The sequence below is a fragment of the Oryx dammah genome, unplaced genomic scaffold (genome assembly GCF_014754425.2).
Source record: "Oryx dammah isolate SB20612 unplaced genomic scaffold, SCBI_Odam_1.1 HiC_scaffold_9, whole genome shotgun sequence".
Classification (NCBI taxonomy): Eukaryota; Metazoa; Chordata; class Mammalia; order Artiodactyla; family Bovidae; genus Oryx; species Oryx dammah.
Window position 1 is genome coordinate 27,992,760 of NW_024070193.1, and position 18,340 is coordinate 28,011,099.

Sequence of the window (18,340 nt, forward strand, 5' to 3'; positions counted from 1 at the left end):
GGCTCTAAAATAGGGATGAGAATAGTACCTCGTGTTTAGCGCTTTGGTGAACGTTCGATGACATAATAGGTGCAAAGCCCTTGGCCTTGCTCCTGGTACAAGACAAATGCTCAATAAATATTAACTATACTTATTACTTTGGTTACCTACATACAGCATTCTAGTGAAAGAAGTCTAGTGGTTGGAAATGTCCATAAAATTGTGATTATTACTGGTGCTTGTCAAATGTTACAAAATGGGTTTAGCAAAAAGCGACATCTCACTTTGCTGTACAGCAGAAACTGACACAACATTATAAAGCAACTATACTCCAATAAATTTTTTTTAAGTGATATCTTTGATGTGATGTGCTTTGGCAAATCTTCCCATATTCAGTTGTCAAGGACGGGCAAGGTTACAGGCAAATGTGACACCTCAATGTGAGCTTCGAAGCCATTATGAAGTGAATCTCCCCATCCAATCTAAAATTAATCTCTATCAGAGCCAAGAGGACTGTCTCTTAATGGGACACATGGTAGAGCTTGAAGGCGAGATGCCAGTACAGTCAGCTGTCAGGCAGGCTTTAAAAATAATCCACCCAATATATACTCAACCATTGGCATCAGTGCTGCCTAAATGTCAGTTACTGTAAAGGATAACATTTGAATCTTACACAGTTGGAGATGAATGGGCCACAACAAATGGCTATCAAAGTTAAGTGACCTGCTCACTACCCATCTCCTATAGGTCCAGAATGTGACCACCAACGAGGCCAACTGGATTTTCCACTGAGTCAAAACCATCCTAAATTCCCCAGCTGTAGTTGACGAACACTTGTGTGTTGATGTCCCTGCATTCACTTACCAAAAAGCCGTATCTCTGCTTTTCAAATCATATGCCCTGAAGCTCAGTATACTTTAAACCTCATTACCATATTTTGTCAAATCTAAGATGTAGAATTAGTTGATATCCCAGTAAAAAAAAGAAAAAGTACTGATCATAACTGTAATGCCTCATCTAGTATAAGAATTATCCCAATTTCACAGATGCTTAAATGGGGGGGTGGGGAGTCTTGGAATCAAAAGAAATAATCATATTTCAACCAATGATCAAGGCTAAAAATTATTCTAATGAACATGGAAGGCCAGTTGGACTTGAAATCCACCTAAATGAGATTTTTCAGTTTAATTTTTTTCTGAATATTAGTTTTAGATACATGATGCTGAGAATTTTGAAAATACTAAAGAGAATTAAGAAGAAAATTGACATGAAATTCTACAACTATTAATATTTTTGAACTCTTGCCCAACTAGTCTCTATGTGTACATATTTATACAATGTCAGGACTATGTTTTGGCTACAATTTTATATTCTGCCTTCTGCATTTCATAATACAATAGGAACATATGTCCATAAATAGCCTCTATAAATAACCATAATTTAAGAGTTCTTTTTTATCCACATATATTGGATAGGTCCTTAAAAAATATATATGGTCTGCTGCATTAAAAATCTCTGAGAAACTATTATGTAGGGCCCAGCTGTCTTAATACTCTGTGTTTTCAAATATATTTCTTGCAATGACATCAGGCCAGTTAGAGGTGACTCTCTTATTGGGAACCAATATTGCTGTGTAAAGCTCTTTCATCCTGAAAATTAAAGCAATGCAATAGTATAGTATTATAACAGTGAGAAGGTCACAGAAAACCAAGTTAACATACTTGTAAGAATGAAATTCCGAATCATTTTTATCCTAAGAAACTTAAGGATCAATCCATTCTTTTCTCTCTCATCAAATGAACTGGTTAGGAAACGGTAGATTCCATCAAGAGGACTGACTTAGGTGACTCAAAAAAACCTCACTAGTTACTAACCTGGTAAGATAACTGTTGCTTTCTGGCTGGGTTTCTTTCCACATCTAATGCGGTACTCATTTATAGCATTTTCAATCTCCTGAAGCTTTTTCACCGCATCCGTGTAATCTTGCTTTCGTTTTTTCTTCACGGTTTTGCAAAGGTCGGGCTCACTGGCAAGCTTCTTTGCAGCCTCAACCAGCTTTTGCTGTATTAGGAAATTGCTCTCCAGTTCTTGCAAAGCAGGATCCTGCATTCACACGATGATACTGTTTTATTTTTATGGACACACACGGTCACTGTCATATGTCCTGGATAATAAAATTTCTCTTTCTCATGCATTCTCACATCAGATGCTCTTTGTGAATGAAATCTTCCTAAGTTTTACTGCTTAGGTATTCTCAAACCCTTTCCTAGAAGATAAGATCTCCCTCCTCCATTTACTTTAACTTAGTAGTCCAATTCTCTTTCCTTTTCAAAGAAGGGAATTGGCCTTCCATTCATTCAACTGGTTGGATGAAGATATTTTTCAAGAAGGGATCCTTCACCCAAGATTCATAGCCAGAGAATGTTATATGCACAGCTTCAGAAACAGATAAACTGAGATTCCATTCTTCTTTCTGGGTAATTCCTGGTTGTATGGCCCTGGACATATTACTTAATTTTTAATGCTTCAGTTTTTTTTTTACTTGTAAAATGGATGTAACATCTACTTTATGAAACTATGGTGAAGATGGAAGGAAACAATGTATGTGCATTGCTTAGCTCAGAGCTGGGTATACACTGAGCACTTAATAAACAGCAGTGCTAACTTTATTATTAATGGAAACCACTACTATTTTCTAAAGCCAAGATGGTCAAACTTCTACAAGAAACATGAATAGGGTCATAGTGTCTGATGACACACAAACAGGAAAGTATCCTCTATCAGTTCAGTTCAGTCGCTCAGCAGTGTCCGACTCTTTGCGACCCCATGAATCGCAGCACGCCAAGCCTCCCTGTCCATCACCAACTCCCGGAGTTCACTCAGACTCACGTCCATCAAGTCAGTGATGCCATCCAGCCTGGCTAACAAATCTTTTAACTTTATTATACCTAAAGTGCTATACGTGCGTTATCTCACTGAATACTCCTTGCATCTCTCAGAGGGAAGAACAATCCTTACTCCCATTTTATTGATGAGAAAACCAGAGAATTGAGTCTTCAGAGAGGTCAATGATTTGCCAAAGGCTACTTGGTTTTAAGTGGGAGACTCTAGTGCTGAATTCTTAATTCTTAAAATAATGTTTCTCAATTTAGAGATACTTAGAGTTCATTTAATACTCTCTCTGTTTGGAGGAGTAAAGTCATGAGTCAGTTTTAACTAAAATGAGCATGAAGGAAAGAATTCAACTTGGTCTCCATGATCACCTTTAACTGATGAGATAAAAATGTACAGCAGTAACTCAAAAACCAAAGGAACAAGTCAGCTACATTCAGCTGACAGCTTTTCTGCCTCACTGTTGACAGAAGTGCTCAGAACGGGTGCCCATACCTCTTCACTTGGCAGCAAGTTGTCATCTAATTTGAACGTGGTACCTATACGCCTTCTGACCTGAGGAGGTTTCTCACCTACGTTCAGAGGATACTCCTTGGGCATTTTGCCTGTGAGCTCCTATAAAACAGGACAGAACCGAGAGGGAGATTACTGACCCTGGCTGAACTGTCAAACACAATTTGAAACGTTCCCCAAAGCAGATGACACTCACAGCCTCCCGCAAACAGATCTTCTTAAGCTCTTCAACTTTCTTCAGGAGCTTTTCTTGCAACAGTTTTTCCTTCTTCTTGAGTTCAAGGATCTTCTCTCTCTTTTGCTCCTCACTGACTTCTGAGTCTTGAGAACCTGGAGGTTGTGGCGGGTGGGAAGGGAGGGCAGGGAAGGTTTATACAGGCATGTTTCCTTCCTTTTCAGAGGACAAAGGATTTTTAAGCCAAACCTGCTATTTAATAATAGTTTCTTTCTTTTCTCCTTGTTTCTGAACATAATAAAAGGAAACTGGAGAACATTTTCTCATGCTTCTGGGCATCTAACAGAACCTGGTAATAATATACGCCTTTTGCATTTCGGTTCAGTCATTTGGGAAGCAATGATAAAATGTTTACTGTTTCAGATACACTCAATGAAAAAATTCATTTTTCTGAGCAGGAAAGAAGGTAAGATGTTCCTGGAGATAGTTGTTTGGAATGTTCTTTTGGAAAGTAAGCAAGGCAAGGGGATATTCTGTGTTTCAGATTCACAAGCTGACAATGGGATTTAGATGAGAATATTTTTAGTGAATTATGTATACTTAGTGATACTCTCATATAAATGTCTGCAGAAAAAAAATGTCTGCAGAGTAAGGGTTTAGGAGCAAAAATCACTTTGGGGGTGAGATGGAGTTCAAGGGTTGTAATCATGGTTGACTTTCTGTTAAATGGAAAATTAGACAACTGTCTGTATCAAAAACTACACACTGGAGAAAGGAAAAGCTTCTGGACCTGATGGGGAGAAAATGTTCTTGCAAGCTCCCTGAGGCACTCACTGTCTCAGCATCTAGTGTTAATTATACAATCTGAACTTTATAACTTAACTTGCTTCATATTCTTTTAAAAATTAATTTCAAAATTTTATTCAAAACTGTTGTATACTATAGATTCTCTCATATGCTTACTTATTCCGGAAATAATGGGTTAAAAGATACAATTAAAAGTGATTTACAACCAAAAAGAAAAGTACATTAAGATACAGATAGCTCGCACACTCTCTAATCCAAAAATATTACCTGAGGAAATTAAACTGCCGTTGCTTGCCATAATGAACTGGCTTTTCGCCTCGAGTGTCACCAGTTTGGAGACCCTTGGGGCTCCTGTCTCCGTCAAGTCCATTGCGATATCGTCTAAACTCCTGGCTGAAGGGATTTTTGCCTAATACAACATGGAAAGGGAATACATTCAGTTACACCTATTCTGAATTAATAAAATGATTCAGTTAATATGGAATAAAAATGTCAACACAAAGGACAATACAGAATTTTTATATACTCTAGTAATATTTTTCAGAAAAAAATTCAGACTTCAGCTTTGTCACTAAAATGTTTTATTAATCACGCATGATTCTTCCTCATGGTATCGTTCAATCATTAACATTAAAAAGTCATGAATGCACACACACACACACAATGCCTGAAAGTTGGCAAATCTTACAACTTTCAGAGCAGGCTATATGTTGCCCATCTGTTAAACGTAAGAAAAATTAAAACAACTGATAGTAAAGTTAAAAAAAAAACCCACAAGACTCAAGAAACAAAAACCCATGAGGTTGCATCTTTTCTAAGAAAGTTTATATTCTGAACGGAAAGTAAATGAGGGATGGGACTTTGTCCTTGTAGAAATACTTTCAGTTACTTACTTTGCTTTGCTTCCGGTCCAAGTAAAACTGATGCTGACTAATTGCCATTACCCAGATGGACTTGATGAGAGAGGAGTTCGCATACCACGTTTGCACAAAGAGGCCACTCTGCCCAAAGGTTCTTCTGGATACTGAAATCCTAAAAGATTAAGGAGAGCATTCATGATTTGTTTCTGGCCCAGCATAACATCAAATGTACCCAGTGGGTAGTTGTAACAAAGCATCTCCTTAATTGTTTTTCCTCTGCCACACCCTTGCCTTCAAGGACCAAGCCTCTGATTTTCTCCTTTTTATGAGAAAGCCAATCACACTTGGGTAATATCTCCTCATAAAAGCAGTATATTAAACAATACAAACACACATCTTCAAAAGCAGTTGAGAAAATGGACAGAGTATTAGAAAAAGAATAGACACATGTATATGTATAACTGAATCACTTTGCTGTATGCATGAAATTAACACGACATTGTTAAACAATTGTTAAATTAACATGACATTGTTAAACAATGCTCTAATACAAAAGGAAAATCTTAAAAGTAATTAAGAGAAAATGATTATCAATATGTCAACCATATAATAATATTTTAGAAAAACCTAAGTCTAGTAGGCTTATGTACATAAATATAAACATTCTGAACTCTGCACAGAAGCATGATACTGGAAATAATAGAAGTTAAAAATTATTTCAAAGCAGATGAGAATTAGCCACATTAGAGACTGTACTAAAAACATCAAATCAAAGACCACAGGACGTGCGACCATCACAAAAAGGTGAGAATAAACGTGTTACTTTAAAGATCAAGCAATCACGACCTGTGGGATCAGCACCTTCCTCCAAGGAAAGAGAGCATCTCAGATCTAGCTATTGTCTGGCTTTGGCACTATCAGAGGATGAACATAATAATATTGTCTGATAATATGCATGTCCAAAACTGGCCCAGATTACTGCTTATATACTGGATGAAAAGAGAGAGGGTCAGAGGAGGACAGAACAAGAGAAAGAAAGATGGGGGCGGGGGAGGCAGACACTGTGTTGGGGCGGGGTTAAGGGGAGAAGAGTGCCAATGTTCCTTGTAGGAATCTGCCTTTTATCTCCAGGTCATCTTTTTGCCACAGCTGTTTCCTCCATCCCTCTGACCTCCAAATATCCATAAACTTGTATCTGAAAAGCAACCACTGAGGGCTGATAAGGAATTCCTCCGAGGAACTCGGAGAGCCTACAATCTTGACTTTAATTCATGTTGATAATTTAGGAACTTTTTTAAGTGACTAAGAATAGCAAACTTAAAAATGAGCAAAGGATCTGAATAAACATTTCTCTAAAGAAGGCAGACAAATGGCCAATGAGTCCATGAAAAGATGCTTGGCAAGCAAATCTAAACCAGTATGAGTTATCACTGCACACCACCAGGATAGCTATTTACACACACACACACAACCAGAAAAAATAACAGATATTAGAGGATGTGGAGAAAATGAAACTGTGCAGTTTTGGTAGGGATGTAAAAGGGTATAGCTGCTTTGGACAACAGTCTGGCAGTTCCTCAGAAGGTCAGAGTTATGATTTGATCAAGCAATTCTACTCCTAGGTATGTACCCAAGGGAAATGAAAACGTGCACATGAATATTCACAGCAGCATATGTGGCTAGTCACTGGACCTATACAGAAAAAAAGGCTTTTATTCTCACCTCCGTGGATCATGAACTTCAACAGCAAACTTTTTCTCACGGAAATATAAGTTCTCCAGCTGTTTCCATTGGAATAACTAAGAAATGAAGAAAACAAAAACACCACACAGCTTTAATTAATGTTAACTTTTACTAAGTCTAGAAATCAGCTTAATAATAAAAAAATCAAAAATTGAGATTAGGCATGTGCCTTTTTACAAACCAACTATAGCATGAAACCACTTTATTCCTTCTTTTGACAGTAATCTTCACTTTATCACTGTTTCTTAAACAATAAAACCAAGCAACTGTGGGGAACATGCATACTATTTTTCCTTTGACTCAACTAAATAAAAGAGTGAGTAAGGAAATTGTAGATTCCAGTAAGCACATGCCTTCTGATCAAAGATGTTGACTTCATATTTAAATGGAAAGAGATTCAAAGGGATGTTTCAATAAGACCACAGATTAAATTTCAAAAGAATGCAAAGTGAAAGTAAAACAGAACCCCAAGCAAGGGTGATTCTCAATGATGATTTCCCCACCTACAAGAGTTCCCCTAAATGCCACAGAAACTGAATGCTAGGAATTGGAGGCTCCGTGGGATGGGAGTGAATGCTGACACTGCCCTCTTGGTTTCTGAGCTAGAGCTTCCAGTTTTCGTAAGAGAATTCATCAACATATTCCCACTGTTGATACTCTAATGCTGCAGCAGGTGTTATCTGCCAGTTGGGTGGGAGAAATACAACTTACTAGCAATGGACATCTGAAAATTTAACTTGTAAAAAGCAGCTCATTCACAGAACTGAGTGGGCCCTCCTGCATTTTCTGGGTTCATTCCCAACCCTTCACATTAGCCTGAGACCCAACTTGTCCTTTGAACTTTGACTTCGTAGTTGGAAATTCCTCTTCTCCATCCCAGTCTTGTTTGTCAGAGAAATACTAGCAAAGCAATTTCATTCCACTAGTAGACCTTAGCTGGATTTTTAACTTACGTTCAAAGAATCTTCATAAAACATTCTAATCATTAAGAAAATAACTTCTCTGCAATGCACCACCAGCAAAACCATTTCCTGGGGTACAGGAACCAAGACTTTTCACCAACCTTATCTAAAAGGAACAGCACAAGCCGATGGTTCCTATGCACATACAGCTGGAAGACAGACCTGTTCAAACTGGACCCCGGGGGCCGGGGCCGAGGCGGTGAAATAAACCATCACCCACTGAGAACACAGAGCTTCGTCGTCTGAGCACCTAGCGTCTAACTACAGCCCTCGCCCAGGTAGAAAGAGGAATTCGTGGGAGCTTAAAGGTACATACCGATTTCCTAAAATGTCTGTAGTTTCCAGGCTTTCATGTCTTTTAATCCCAAGGTTCCAAAAGTGAGATAGCAAGGGGAAGGGAATCTCCGAGGTGCTCTCTCCCTCCCCCGCTCCCTCCTGTCCCAGCCGGGCAGCTCCGGTGAGTTCTGCACGGAGTTTCCTAAGACACTTAGGTGTAACTCAGTTTCACAAACCGAGCCTCCCACGGCTGACACGCTACTGACATCAGCAATTCCTCCAAGTGACACCACCCCGGTTCCATTCCTTCCTCCATCAGGGAGAGGACAGCCAAGTTCTCTCTAGCAGACTTCCACGGGAGAGAGACGCACTTTCCACACAGGGTATGGGGGAGATTCAGATGGTATTTCCTGGGAAGTAAGTTGCTTTGAATCAGGCACAAATTTCACTGGAGGCTGGGCAAAGGAGACGTTGCTCCCGGTTTACTCACCCTGGCCCTGAACAGGTTCGACAGGAAGAGCCACAATGCAGCTCAGCTGTGTTTTCCTTTGCGTCCATTCCCACACACATAAAAACTAGGGCTGGACTTGAAACCTGATCTCTGTAAAGCTGCCACCTCCCCCTCTTATCACTTACAAACGTGAAACACAAGGCTCTCCATTCGGCACATCCCAGCGTTGAGAACAGACAGCCCCCTGCAGCAAAAACCCTACTTAAAAGGTGAAAGGTTTCAGCTAATTTTAAAGAATTTGAAAAAATGAGATGGCAACTGGGTTTGCAAATGAAGTTATGGGAGTGAGACTGCATTTTTAAGTCTGAAAGGCAAAGCCATTTCCCCATCTGAAATCTTAAAAAGTTGTTGTGATGGGGGAGCGGGGTAGGGGGAATTCCCTGGCGGCTCAGTAGTTAGGACCTGGCGCTTTCACTGCTGTTGAGTTCGATCCTTGGAGTTTTTGCAAAATGTGATTTCATATATGTGCCTGTAATAGTATAAAAGTGAACAGGAATGGCACATACTTCATTCATGACAGCGGTTCAGGACAGTAGAATGTATGAGGGGTTCATGGCACCACAAACTTCAACATTACCAGTCATGTTTATTTTATTAATAAAAATAAGATGAAGTCAATATGACAAAATATTCGTTATCAGCAGTTTAGGTGGTTATGCAGGTGTTGTCACATTCTTGGTATTCCTGGTTTTTTTAATTTCTAAAAATTATAGAAGTTTGTATAAAATGAACAAAGGTTGGTCTATTTCATACAAGAGTGAGATTTCCACTAACCACTGGGAATCATCTAATTTAGACATGTATTACCTGTGTGATTCTTATCACTGTTTGAAGTAGCTAGGAAAACTTCTAACTGTAGCGGCACTTGATCTAGCTGGCCGCTGGAAATAAGCTAGCTTGTCTTTTCAAATTTCTGAAGTCATTCTTCTATCATGCCTTTAAACTATCTTGGAGTTCTAGATCTCAGAGAGCCAGGATGAGGCTCTGAAAATGGAGTGGAGCTGAGGTGAAGTGGATTCCTTTACTCATTCAACACGCCTAGGAACGCACCTGGCACGAGCAGTCAATTGCCCAATCTTCATTCCTGTCCTTTTGGCCAGTGTTTTCCTTATAGGGTAAATACAAGGTCCCTCTTTGGTCAAAACCACTCAAGATTTTGGGCCAGTGGAAGGATAAGGGGGAAATGTGAGGAAGATATCCACCAGGCTGACCTGGCTTGCTAGGATCTCTATTTAAGAGAAATGGACTGAATTCCCTGGTGGCCTCCAGTGTATGCATGCTCAGTCATGTCTGACTCTCTGTGACCCCATGGACTGTAGCCCACCAGGCTCTTCTGTTCATGAGATTTCCCAGCAAGAATACTGGAGTGGGTTGCCATGCTGTTCTCCAGGGGATCTTCCCAACCCAGGGATCAAACCCAAGTCTTCTGCATTGCAGGCAGATTCTTTACTTCTGAGTCATAAAGGAAGCTTCTCTTGGTGGTCTAGTGGTTAGGATTTGGTGCTTTTACTCTGTGGCCTGGGGTTCAATCCCTGATGGGGGAACTAAGATCCCTGCAAGTCAAGCTGCACAGTGCAGCAAAAAAAAAGAGAGAGAGAGAGAGAAATGGCCTGACATGTTAATAAACCACTCCAGTAATGCTGCCTGGAAAATTCCATGAACAGAGAAGCCTGGTGGGCTACAGCCCATGGGGTTGCAAATAGTTGGACACGACTGAGTTGACTAAACAACTCTAAATAAATCACCTGAAAGATGAAGAAGAGTTGCAAGAAACCATTTAAGGAAAAAGATCAAGGTTCAAAGGAAGGCACAAACGAGCTAAGTATGCTTTACATTCTCCATTGTTTGGAGAATACTGGACCCCATACAGAGAAGCATATAGGGTCTGATGTCTTACAGGATAGAACAAGGCTACTACATATATTGAATCTTTCCTCATAGCTCAGTCGGAAAAGAAATCTGCCTGCAATGCAGGCAGACCTAGGTTTAATTCCTGGGTCGGGATGATCCCCTGGAGAAGGAAATGGCAACCCACTCCAGTATTCTTGCCTGTGAACAGAGGAGCCTGGCAGGCTACAATCCATGGAGTCACAAGAGTTGGACATGACTTAGCGACTAAACTGCCACCACCACTATATATATTTTATGCATGTATATGTATAGAGAAAATTTATAATTTTCATATTAAAATAGAAAGAATTTTTTTTTTGCCAAAACAAAATTCCCACTCATGGAGATTTGCAGTAGGGGTGGGGTGGGAGAAGAGTTTTATTTGCTTTGCCACACAGAGTTAAGAGCATGAAAGTGGACTGTTTCTTAAAGCGATTGTTAAACCAGCCTAATGACAATCATTAACTGGTATTTATTGTTGTTTATGTGGCACTCACTAATAGGGTTGAATTTGAAATTGTGTTCTGTTTAGAATTCATGGTGTTAGTGACAAAAGGAAATCCTTGTATGGTGACAATAAAACTATAAATCAGGTCTTCCAGACTTCTTTCTGGGGTTCCCAGGTGGTGCAGTGGTAAAGAATCCACCTGCCAATAAAGGAGATGCAAGAGATGCGGGTTTGATTCCTGGGTTGGGAAGATCCTCTGAAGAAATGGAAACCTATTCCAGTAATCTTGGCTGGAAAATTCTATACACAGAGGAGCCTGATGGGTGACAGTTTTGAAGAGTCTACTCTATGCTCATATAGAATGATTAGTTGTGCTCTTTAACATCAAAGAGATACCCCACGTCCAAGGTAAGAGAAATCCAAGTAAGACGGTAGGTGTTGTAAGAGGGCATCAGAGGGCAGACACACTGAAACCATAATCACAGAAAACTAGTCAATCTAATCACACTAGGACCACACCCTTGTCTAACTCAATGAAACAAAACATGCCATGGGGCCACCCAAGATGGGCGGGTCATGGTGGAGAGTCTGACAGAATGTGGTCCACTGGAGAAGGGAATGGCAAACCATTTCAGTATTCTTGCTTTGAGAACCCCATGAACAGTATGAAAAGGCAACATGATAGGATACTGAAAGAGGAACTCCCCAGGTCAGTAGGTGCCCAATATGCTACTGGAGATCAGTGGAGAAATAACTCCAGAAAGGATGAAGGGATGGAGCCAAAGCAAAAACAGTACCCAGCTGTGGATGTGACTGGTGATAGAAGCAAGGTCCAATGCTGTAAACAGCAATATTGCATAGGAACCTGGAATGTTAGGTCCATGAATCAAGGCAAATTGGAAGAGGTAAAACAGGAGATGGCAAGAGTGAATGTTGACATTCTAGGAATCAGCAAACTAAAATGGCTTGGAATGGGTGAATTTAACTCAGATGACCATTATATCTACTACTGTGGGCAGGAATCCCTTAGAAGAAATGGAGTAGCCATCATGGTCAACAACAGAGTCCGAAATGGAGTACTTGGATGCAATCTCAAAAACGACAGAATGATCTCTGTTCATTTCCAAGGCAAACCATTCAATATCACAGTAATCCAAGTCTATGCCCCAATCAGTAATGCTGAAGAAGCTGAAGTTGAATGGTTCTATGAAGACCTACAAGACCTTTTAGAACTCACACCCAAAAAAGATATCCTTTTCATTATAGGGGACTGGAATGCAAAAGTAGGAAGTCAAGAAACACCTGGAGAAACAGGCAAATTTGGCCTGGGAATATGGAATGAAGCAGGGCAAAGACTAATAGAGTTTTGCCAAGAAAATGCACTGGTCATAGCAAACTCCCTCTTCCAACAACACAAGAGAAGACTCTACACATGGACATCACCAGATGGTCAACACCGAAATTGGATTGATTATATTCTTTGTAGCCAAAGATGGAGAAGCTCTATACAGTCAACAAAAACAAGACCAGGAGCTGACTGTGGCTCAGATCATGAACTCCTTATTGCCCAATTCAGACTTAAATTGAAGAAAGTAGGGAAAACCACTAGACCATTCAATATGACCTAAATCAAATCCCTTATTAATATACAGTGGAAGTGATCAATAGATTTAAGGCACTAGATCTGATAGATAGAGTGCCTGATGAGCTATGGACAGAGGTTCATGCCATTGTACAGGAGACAAGGATCAAGACCATCCCCATGGAAAAAAAATGCAAAAAAGCAAAATGGCTGTCTGAGGAGGCCTTTCAAGTAGCTGTGAAAAGAAGAGAAGCTAAAGGCAAAGGAGAAAAGGAAAGATACACCCATTTGAATGCAGAGCTCCAAAGAATAGCAAGGAAAGATAAGAAAGCCTTCCTCAGCGATCAATGCAAAGAAATAGAGGCAAATAACAGAATGGGAAAGACTAGAGATCTCTTCAAGAAAATTAGAGATACCAAGGGAACCAAAGATGGGCTCGATAAAGGACAGAAATGGTATGGACCTAAAAGAAGCAGAAGATGTTAAGAAGTGGCAAGAATACACAGAAGAACTGTACAAAAAAGATCTTCATGACCAAGATAATCAGGATGGTGTGATCATTCACCTAGAGCCAGATATCCTGGAATGTGAAGTCAAGTGGGCCTTAGAAAGCATCACTACAAACAAAGCTAGTGGAGGTGATGGAATTCCAGTTGAGCTATTTCAAATTTTGAAAGATGATGCTATGAAAGTGCTGCACTCAATATGCCAGCAAATTTGGAAAACTCAGCAGTGGCCACAGGACTGGAAAAGGTCCGTTTTCATTTCAATCCCAAAGAAAGGCAATGCCAAAGAATGCTCAAACTACCACATAATTACACTCATCTCACACACTAGTAAAGTCATGCTCAAAATTCTCCAAGCCAGGCTTTAGCAATATGTGAACCAAGAACTTTCGGATGTTCAAGCTGGTTTTAGAAAAGGCAGAGGAACCAGAGATCAAATTGCCAACATCCACTGGATCATGGAAAAAGCAAGAGAGTTCCAGAAAAACATCTATTTCTGCTTTATTGACTAGGCCAAAGCCTTTGACTGTGTGGATCACAATAAACTGTGGAAAATTCTGAGAGAGATGGCAATACAAGACCACCTGACCTGCCTCTTGAGAAATCTGTATGCAGGTCAGGAAGCAACAGTTAGAACTGGACATGGAACAACAGACTGGTTCCAAATAGGAAAAGGAGTACATAAAGACTGTATGTTGTCACCCTGCTTATTTAACTTCTATGCAGAGTACATCATGAGAAACACTGGGCTGGATGAAGCACAAGCTGGAATCAAGATTGCCAGGAGAAATTCAATAACCTCAGATAAGCAGATGATGCCACCCTTATGGCAGAAAGTGAAGAGGAACTCAAAAGCCTCTTGATGAAAGTGAAAGTGGGGAGTGAAAAAGTTGGCTTAAAGCTCAACATTCAGAAAACGAAGATCATGGCATCTGGTCTCATCACTTCATGGGAAATAGATGGGGAAACAGTGTCAGACTTTATTTTTTTGGGCTCCAAAATCACTGAAGATGGTGACTGCAGCCATGAAATTAAAAGGTGCTTACTCCTGGGAAGAAAAGTTATGACCAACCTAGATGCCTGTTGAAAAGCAGAGACATTACTTTGCCAACAAAGGTTCGTCTCTTCAAGGCTATGGTTTTTCCAGTGGTCATGTATGGATGTGAGAGCTGGACTGTGAAAAAGGCTGAGCACCAAAGAATTGATGCTTTTGAACTGTGGTGTTGGAGAAGACTCTTGAGAGTCCCTTGGACTGCAAGGAGATCCAACCAGTCCATTCTGAAGGAGATCAGCCGTGGGATTTCTTGGAAGGAATGATGCTAAAGTTGAAACTCCAGTACTTTGGCGACCTAATGCGAAGAGTTGACTCATTGGAAAAGACTCTGATGCTGGGAGGGATTGGGGGCAGGAGAAGAAGGGGGCGACAGAGGATGAGATGGCTGGATGGCATTACTGACTCAATGGACGTGAATCTGAGTGAACTCCGGGAGTTGGTGATGGACAGGGAGGCCTGGCGTGCTGGATTCATGGGGTCGCAAAGAGTTTGACACAACTGAGCAACTGAACTGATTAGCATCAAAACAAGGAAGAAGATAGCAAGAGATGAAATAATAGCTAGGATTAACTATGAGATTATGTAAGTGAAAAAGTCAAAGAGGAGCAATGAGAACAGTGATAGTAGCAAACAGATAATAAAAAAAAAACTACAATAGGAAAACAATGTTTCCTTAGGTTACAAATCACCTTGTCTTGGAAAAAGAAAGTGTCAAAGATGTAATAACTGACACAGAAAACCAAAGCTGAATCAAATCTCATTTAAAAAGTGAACGTGTATATAATACCATAAGTTAAGTCAGTTGCTCAGTAGTATCTGACTCTTTGCAACCCTGTGGACTGTAGCCCAGCAGGCTCCTCCATCCATGGGATTCTCCAGGCAAGAATACTGGAGTGGGTTGCCATTTCCTTCTCCAGGGGATCTTCCCCACCCAGGGATCAAACCCAGGTCTCCCACATTGCAGGCAGATGCTTTAATCTCTGAGCCACCAGGGAAGCACAGTCAGAACCTAGTACCTTTATACTTAGATGTAAAGGAGGTTGACAGTTTTAGAATAATTGTCACATATTATTACACTTTGGGGCTTCCCTGGTGGCTCAGCGGTAAAGAATCTGCCTGCCAATGCAGGAGACTTGGGTTTGATCCCTGGGTTTGGGAGATCCCCTGGAGAAGGAAATGGGAACCCATTCCAGTATTCTTGCCTGGGAAATCCCATGGACAGACAAGCCTGGTGGGCTACAGACCATGGGGTTGCAGAGTCAGAAATAACCGAGCAACTAAACAATTACACTTTAATGAGATTTGTGGGTTGAATATTTAAGACATTTTGTTGAAACCTATAATTCATATTTAGTTAGACCCCACTATTATAGACTCAAAGAACTGGAAGAAATCACCTTTCCCCTCCTATCCTACAATCACACTGATTCCTAAATATCTGAGATCACAAACTTAGAAAAAAGGACTGTAAGGAAAAGCAGAAGGACTTTTAGGAAACCAGAAGTCACATACTTAAGTAGCTCTTGTCCTTTATACATTCTTCTTCAGGTAACAAATACATCTTGTCCACCTTGTACATGCGAAGTCCTGTTCTTGTTGGAAAATAATGACCAGGTCCCCTCCGTTGTGATGCTTACCTGAACCAAATGGACCATATCAGAGTGCCCTGGCATACATGCTGATTTCAACACATGTGCTTTATTTGGCAAGTTGCTTAACTTTCCTGAGTTTTAGTTTCCTCTGTATAATGGGACCAACAATGTCTGCCTCAGAGGATTGTTGGAAGGGTTTAGTTGAGATTATGTTCACAAAGCATTTAGCAGTGCCTGGCTCAGAATCAACATTCAGGAAGTAATACAGTCAGTTGTATCCATTAAGGACTCTCAGTCCAATTCCCTTATTTTATCATCTTTTCTGAAAATGGAGAAGAGCCACTTAATAGCAGTCGTGTCCGACTCTTTGTGACCCCGTGGACTATAGCCTGCCAGGCTTCTCCATCCATGAGCTTTCCCAGGCAAGAATACTGGAGTGGGTTGCCAGTTTCTTCTCCAGGGGATCTTCCCAATATAGGGACTGAACCCGGTCTGCTGCATTGGAGACAGATTCTTTACCATCTGCGCCACCAGGGAAGCCCACTTCATAGCAGAACTAGAACTAAAAACAGCTGTCTGGATCCCACATCTGTCTTTCCACCGATGAGAAACAGTCGAGTTATTCTGTTGACACATCTGTGTCCCTCAGCTTTCCAAAGCCATGAGCGTCAGCCTCTGTAAAAACTGCTGTATCTCTGTTGATTTCATTGGTCGTTTCCTGCTACACCCTCTAGGTAGGAAGTCTGTTCACGGTTTCTGTATTGCCAAGGTCACAGAGGAGAGACATGGGGACAGGTCAAGGACACGCCCACAGGGAGACTCATGGCAGCAAGCTAGCAAGTTCCCTCCGGTCTAAAGCACTCAGAAGGGACATGCCCTAACACATAAAAAATGCCGAGAAGTGTGCACCAGCAAGGGGTCCTTTGGAGTAGTGAAAGACATGGTAAAGTCATGGACAGAATGGATTCAACTGTCTGTGTGAATCTTGATGGACTGAAAGCTGACGGGGCCCAAAGTTTTAACACTAGGTGATGATAGGAAAGATGTCATCAGAAACTTTTTTTTTTTTAAATAGCACTTATAACACAGGTTAATCATTTACCTGCAGATTCACCTGGAAATGACTAAATTTGGGATAGTCACAGCCCTGGTGTATGACTGTACATCAAATAATGACTCAGAGTAATTCCCCTGCTATAACTTGAAGCAAAAGAAGATCACAGTATTCCTTATTTTTTTTCATATAAAAAAAGTTACACTTGATGAGTATAATCTTAGTACCCACAAGCCAGCTTGTTGCCGTTGTTTAGTTGCTCAATCCTGACTAGCTCTTTGCAACCCCATGGACTGCAGCAAGCCAGGTTTCCCTGTCCTTCACTATCTCCTGGAGTTTGCTCAGACTCATGTCCATTGAGTCAGTGATGTTATCAAACTATCTCACTCTTTGTCCTTCTCCTCCTGCCTTCAATCTTTCCCAAAATCAGGGTCTTTTCCAATGAGCTGGCTCTTTGCATCAGGTGGCCAAACTTTTAGAGCTTCGGCATCAGTCTTACCAATGAATATTTAGGGTTGATTTCCTTTAGGACTGACTGGCTTGATCTCCTTGCAGTCCATGGGACTCTCAAGAGTCTTCTCCAGTACCAAGGTTCAAAAGCATCAATTTTTCGGTGCTCAGCCTTCTTTATGGTCCAGCTCTCACATTCGTACATGACTACTGGAAAGACCATAGCTTAGCTTTGACTATATGGACCTTTGCTAGCAAAGTGATATCTCTGCTTTTTAATGTGCTGTCTAAGTTTGTCATAACTTTTTTTCCAAGGAGCAAGTGTCTTTTAATTTTGTGGCTGAAGACACTATCCGCAGTGATTTTGGAGCCCAGGAAAATAAAGTATGTGTTTTTTTCACTGAAGTGAAAGTGGAAATCAGTGTTTCCACTTTTCCCCCATCTATTTGCCATGAAGTGATGGGAATAGATGCCATGGTTTAAGTTTTTTGAATGCTGAATTTTAAACCAGCTTTTTCACTCTCCTCTTTCACCTCCACCAGGAGGCTCTTTAGTTCCTCTTTGCTTTCTGCCATTAGCAAGCAAAAATGGTATCCTCTGCATATCTGATGTTGTTGATATTTCTCCCACCAATCTTATTTCAGCTTGTGATTCATCCAGCCTGGCATTTCACATGGTGGACTCTGCATATAAGTTAACTGAGCAGAGTGACAATACACAGCCTCATTGTACTCCTTTCCCATTCTGAACCAGTCTGTTGTTCCATATCTGGTTCTAACTGCTGCTTCTTGACCCGTAACAGGAGACAAGGTTACTCAGGAGACAAGTAAGGTGCTCTGGTATTCCTATCTCGTTCAGAATTTTCCAGTTTGTTGTGATCCACACAAAGACTTTAGTCAATGAAGCAGAACCAAATTTTTTTCTGGAATTCCCTTGCTTCCTCTATGATCCAAAGGATGTTGGCAATTTGATCTCTGGTTCTTCTGCCTTTTCTAAATCCAGCTTGTACACCTGGAAGTTCTTGGTTCACATACTGCTAAAACGCC

The 18,340-nt window shown here is 40.7% G+C and overlaps 1 protein-coding gene across 2 annotated transcripts in view; it reads right to left on the minus strand.

The window, feature by feature from the left end:
• Positions 1-18,340, minus strand: part of FRMD4B (FERM domain containing 4B) — a 203,592-nt gene that overhangs the window by 21,714 nt on the left and 163,538 nt on the right. For both annotated transcript variants that reach the window (XM_040247230.1, XM_040247232.1), the window contains exons 12-17: positions 6,949-7,025; positions 5,260-5,398; positions 4,634-4,775; positions 3,581-3,714; positions 3,367-3,486; positions 1,854-2,082 (exon numbers count right to left, since the gene is read on the minus strand). In XM_040247230.1, the coding sequence (XP_040103164.1) occupies positions 1,854-2,082; positions 3,367-3,486; positions 3,581-3,714; positions 4,634-4,775; positions 5,260-5,398; positions 6,949-7,025 (841 nt within the window). The remainder of the gene's footprint in view (positions 1-1,853; positions 2,083-3,366; positions 3,487-3,580; positions 3,715-4,633; positions 4,776-5,259; positions 5,399-6,948; positions 7,026-18,340) is intronic.